Genomic DNA, 5978 nt, shown 5'->3' with positions numbered 1-5978 from the left:
AAGGAAAAAAAAAGGGTAAGGGTGAGGGTAAGGAAAAAAAAAGGGTAAGGGTGAGGGTGAGGGTGAGGGTGAGGGTGAGGGGGGGGGGCATCTGATTAATGAAGTAGGAAAGGAAAGAGCAAGTGCAACAATATGTTCTTCTTCCCCTTTGTTCTTTCACAAGAGATACAAAGACCAGTTATAGCACCACTAACAAGCAACTCTATTAAGTTAAACATGTTTTTTAAGAAATACGGGCAGAGAACCCTATTCGTTTATGTGGTTATGGCTCTAACACGTAAGCCAATGGGAGGTTGCACAGAGGTATCTGGGCAGGGGGACAACCCCTGTCTTTTTGCCTTGATTGTGTCTGCGAGTAGACACACGGAAGCGGACAAGATTCTTTTCTCCATAGAATAATCAAGAATTTCTATGGAAAGTTGTATAAGAGAAGCTTTCTCCTCTCATTTGTGTACTTGGATTGTATTTTTATTTTGAAAATAACAAAGGGAAGGGTTTCCTTCTTTTACTGAATTTATGTGGAAAGTTGTATAGGGGATATTCTTTTTGTTAGTCAAAATATCTATCACATGCTTTGAAAGAATGCTAGCGAATGACATGATGAACCAGTTAATGTCACTTATAACCATAAGACATGAAGAGGTTCCATAGTCGAATATGCCTGTATTATTGTGCAGTTCAATTTATAAATCTTTAGAAGTGTTAGATCAAACACCAAGAAATAAGAAAATAAAGAGACAACAGATCCGCATAACACAGAGATTTAACGAGGTTTACACACCAATGTGGTGTGCTATGTCCTTAGGCGAAGAAGAAGATGTTTCACTATGCAGAAGAGATATTATACCCAAGCAGTGGTGAGAAAACTCGTTTTGAAACACTAGCTCGAAAAACCCCCAAAATACAATGACTTTCTCAACAAGACAACAGTACATTATATACTCCAAGTCACAGGTCACCCCATCGGGTCACAGTCGATCCTGTCAAACCATACCGTAGCCCAACCACCTGCTTCCATCATTAATCTTAGAAAACTTTTCATTTGGATCACCACCAAAATAGGTCGGAGCGGGTCAAGAATTTGAGACAAACTTAACAAGAAGAATCTATTACATCTAATTGCTAGTTAATCTTTTTCTCCTCATAAAGACCCACACAAGGCCAGAAAGAGGCCCAATAGACCTATTTATTCTAACTACAACAATACTTTGGCTCTCCCAAGACTACACCAGCCAAACCTGCCTGAATCAAACCAGTTGCCACCTTTAAGTAATTTCATTTTTTAGCGTGAAGCAAAAAGGTGGTGTATATCCATGGGTTGATGGGATATGAGCATCTTGAAGGATAAGAGAGAAGGGAGGGAAGACTTGATTTGGCCAAGCACATTTGCAGAAAAAAGTTAAAAAGGTGTGTATGAATTGACCAAACAAACGTAGGTGTCCTCCCAAAGTGCAGTTGAAAGTGCAGATTCATTTCTATCATCCATTGTACTTGCAATGGCAATACCTCTCAATCTTAATCTTCATTCTTAACAATACACTTTGGAGCAGTGGGTTTAATTGATTAATCCAACTGTATTCATGAATCAATGAATGCTGTGTGACAATTATCTGCAGCTGTTGCACCGGTGCAATGAACATCGGGTGGATGGGAGCCCCTTTAGGCACGTGCCCAGATGCTCTCAGCCATCCAATGCTCACCACGCGTCGCCGCTCGCTGCTCGTTGCAGAGGATATGGACTCAATGAATGCCCAAATGTTGGATTCACCTGAATTGAAAGTGCAGATTCATTTCTATCATCTATTGCACTTGCAATAGCAATACCTCTCAATCTTAATCTTCATTATTAACAATTCCCTTTAGAGCAGTGGGTTTAATTGATGAATCCAACTGCATTCATGAATCAATGAATGCACAAATGTTGGATCCACCTGAATTGAAAATTTCTTATTCAATAATACAGGTGGGAAGAGTCAAATTTTCAACAATACAGGTGGGAAGTTTCTTACCATCTATCAACTTAGGTAGATGGTAAGAGGTGCCATGACTCTTTGGATCATTCATTAGTGCCAACACTACAGGTGGGAAGAGTCTCAAATTTCTTTAGAAGGGAACAAGAATTTCTCTGGTTTCTTTATCCAACCTTGTCTGCCGACAGCCAAAGAAACCTATGGCTGGAATGGGATTAAGTTGGGCCCATAAACAAACACTGAGCATCAGATATCCCCAAGCATTATGGGCCTAATTTACTCTAGGCCTGGTTCTTCCACATGGGCGTCTCAAACATGCATCTAGGGGTTTCCCATACTAAGTAGCTCATATACAAATAACAACTCTACTAGTTACCCACCTTTCATATTTTAAACAAACCATATCAATTAATAGAATCCCTAATATGTACTTGAGTGGCATGACTAGGGTCTTTCCTACAAAGCTTGAAAATGGACTATCCACCTTGAGTTTGGTAAACCAGGAAAAAGAAAGTACAACTAATGGAGAATCTATCTTAGTGAACCATCTGGGAAAGGCTCATTCAAAGGCCACTATGCCTCCATCCTACATGGTGATTGCTTGTTTCATTTGCAAAAGTAATAATTTTTTTTTTTTTTTAATATTCATGATGATGAAATTCTTGACCAGATTGATTAAAAAAACCCTACTATCATTTCTGATCCATAAGCCTTTGATGGAATATAGTCAAATAATAATACCAAATTGCCTATCAAGGCTTACTTTTTGAAATTCATTGAATGGGAAGACAAGAACTCTCCACCAGAACGTTGTGTGTCAATTTTATTCATAATGATGAAAACTCCAGTGTCCATTTGTGACCTTTAATGGGAGATATTCTTCAACTACTACTAGCAAATTTCTTATCAGGACTTACTTTTTGAAATTCTTTGAATGGAAAAACAAGAAATTAAAGTCTCTGTTGCAAATGGGTACTTTTACTTTTATTCATGATGAAGAAACTCTTGGCCTGAGAGATGAAAATTCAAAGTGTGTTTGTAACCAGGAAGCCTCAGATACACAAAAGGTTCAATGTGGGAGAAAAACTCATGGGCAGGGTATGAATATGGAACATGTATGGGAATTTGACTTTATACAGGAACAGAATCGGAACCGTGTGGAAAGAAAAGGATCGAAGAAGAAACAGTATTTACAGAGATATTTGGCACTGTTGGGTAAGGAAACTCACTATGCAGTGTGAGTAAATGAAACACCTTTCTTCAATCTCTCCAAGATAGAATTTGCCTTTCTCTTGGCCCTTGAAGTTCCAGTCCTAACGAGCTCAGATATTGTTCCATTGGCATTCTCCTCGTCCCTCATCTCCTTCCACTTAGTCCGATCATGGAAACAGATATTGTAGAGGATGGCGATACAGTTCTCCTGGTTGCGCTTACATGTAGACTCCCTAATGATGCTAAGCAAGCCACGCACAGCACCGTTTTCACCCATTTCCTCTATAGCCCTCTGATGGCTCGACAACATTGCAAGGATTGTCAACATTTCATCAACAAGTACACGATCCATGATCTTCTTCAGGATCACCATTACAGCGCCGTCATTGACAGCCCTTATCTTATTCTCTTGGACGTAACACAAGCTGAAAATTGCTGAAGCAGCATCCTTCATGGCTAATGGTTGACCCTCATCTAGGAGTTTAATTAGGGGTTTTAGAGCCCCTTCCTTCCCTATAAGTGTCTTGTTGGAATCAAGGGCTGATAAGGTAAAGAGGGCAGCAGCTGCATTGGTCCTTGTCTCAATGGTTCCATAATTCAAAGAGTCAATAAGCTGAGGAATGACCTTTGGAGTCTCTGCAACTAGCTTCTTATTGCTGTCATGGATTGAGAGATTCATGACTGTTGTGATCAAGTCTTCGTGTAGATCAGGATGCATATCAACCACGCGTAGTGAGAGTGGGTACAGCAAGGAGGGAATGGAATTTGCAAACTCGCCGAATAAGGCACGGTAGCAGGGCATTCGCTTGGTCAGAAGCCTGAGCTCTTTTGCAGCAAATTTCTGCTCAGAAATAGATTCTGATTTGATCTTTTCAAGCAATAATTCGAAATTTTTTCGGTCTGCTTGTGTGATCAATTCATCTTCATTGCCTTGGACAGGATCGGCCATCTCGATCCCCTGTTTCTTACACCACTGCGAAATCATGTCCTTGACCAGATAATTGGGCGTGAGCAGTACATGTGAGAGGACCTGTTCGGTCTCAGGACAAGTCCGATTTCCTCCCTTTAGCCACTTCTGAATGTAAAGTCGATCATAAGTCTGCAAAGCACAAGACAGGATTAGAACATAATCCAAAATAGATGTGACGATTGAAAATGAATTAAAAACAGAGAAGAATTGCAACAGGAAGCACTAGCGATTCAAAACTATAAATTTGTCAAGAACAGCAAGAGTTTTATTACAGAGAGGTTTGAAGCTACAACAGTTCTATGATGAAAGAACCAGGACGAAATTCATCCAAACTTCTTGAGTAAAAATCTTTTACTTCTTTCCTTTTTTCTCTCTCGAAACCTCCAGAAATTAAAGGGATAGAGACGTCTCCTTCTTGAAAAGGAAAATCTTTTAAATCAAAACCAGAGTTGTTCAAGAAAGCTAATCATTTAATCAACCAACCATAGCCATTTCTATCTGCATAAATCTTTTTGATCTTACAGGTTAAAAGGATAAGTGATGAGTGAAGATGAAGATGAAGATGAAGATGAGGATGAAGACTGGAAACCGAAACTTTATTCTAAAATTCAAGACTTCTGCCCAAAGAAACCAAAAATAAAAAGCGAAAACAGTAAGCATTCACAGTCCACAAGCATAATAAGATTAAAAAGGTAAAAGAATATCAAAATTATGCGAATGCCCAAAAGCAAAATCGTCGAACTCACAGTAAATTCCACCCAAAACCATAATTCAAATCAACATATAAAAGAAAACCTTACAAAGAAAGTAAGGTTTAGCAGATACGAAGAATCCCACATAATATATGGAAATTCTCAGATGGGTTTCCGGGAGAAATCAAAAGAAAACGAAATTCTTGCAATTCATGCAATAAGCAGGTTAGTAAGAAAAAATAAAATAAAGAACGAATGAACCCTAAATAGCTTGGGAAGAAGAGGAAAAAAGATAACCCCAACCTGTCCGCTAGCCAAGATTACAGGATCCTTCATGAGTTCTTTAGAGAGAGGGCAACGGAAATGGTCGGGACAATCAAGTGCGCCGTCAAGCTTGAGAGAGAGCGATCCTTTCAACTTCAAATCCTTCAACGCCGAAAGGGCTTCATTGGCTTGATCGAAAATCTCAAATCTCGAGTCATCTTCGTCCACAATTTTCTTCACGAGTCTTTGTAACTCCTTCTTCAATTCGGACGCCTTCGCCACTACTGCAGGATCCGTCTCAAGAACTCCAGTTTTCGCCATTTTCTTTGAACAAAACAAACAAAAATGTACAAACCCAAAAAAAGAAGAACCAGAAACGAAAAGGAAAGAATCAAATTCTTCGATCTCTGCTACTGGAAAAGCAGTGGAGTTGGAGATTTCTCGGCTTCAGCTTTTCTTCTTCTTGCTTCCTCTCTCATTCTCTCTCCTCCTCCGAGTAAAACTAGAGTTCAAAAAATCAAAAATCAAAAATCAAAATGGGCAAAAAACTTCACGCTATACTAACTACTAACAAGCCTCTCTCTCTCTCTCTCTCTCTCTTCCGATAGTCTTGTTCTGTTGCTGCGACGGCTGATGGGGGAAGTTTTATGGCTTAAGTGGGTCCCACAATTTTGATGGCCGCACAACTGGCAGCTAATGCCGATTGGAAAATTGCTTATTTGTCAATCGTCATGCATACAGCGTGCCCTCCTTTAATTGGGGAAACAAATTTATCCTTTTCTCGTTTTGAAACAAATTTATCCGCTGCTCCCGAGTCCACAGTTTCCTATTTTTGTCCCAATCTGAGCCGTTCGATTGTGGGGTCTACAG

At 39.6% G+C, this 5978-nt stretch overlaps 1 protein-coding gene across 1 annotated transcript; it reads right to left on the bottom strand.

The window, feature by feature from the left end:
* Positions 1-2930: 2930 nt before the first annotated feature.
* LOC122057118 (U-box domain-containing protein 9-like) lies at positions 2931-5705 on the bottom strand. The gene is made up of 2 exons (XM_042619120.1): positions 5148-5705; positions 2931-4281 (listed from the first exon to the last, which is right to left on the bottom strand). The coding sequence occupies exons 1-2, from the start codon at positions 5427-5429 to the stop codon at positions 3199-3201; spliced, it is 1365 nt and encodes a 454-aa protein (XP_042475054.1). The 5' UTR covers positions 5430-5705; the 3' UTR covers positions 2931-3198.
* Between the last annotated feature and the right edge of the window lie 273 nt (positions 5706-5978).

The sequence above is a fragment of the Macadamia integrifolia genome, chromosome 12, assembly GCF_013358625.1.
Source record: "Macadamia integrifolia cultivar HAES 741 chromosome 12, SCU_Mint_v3, whole genome shotgun sequence".
In the NCBI taxonomy this organism is placed as follows: Eukaryota; Viridiplantae; Streptophyta; class Magnoliopsida; order Proteales; family Proteaceae; genus Macadamia; species Macadamia integrifolia.
Note: the sequence above shows the minus strand (reverse complement) of the source record. Positions and strands in the feature narration are given on the sequence as shown.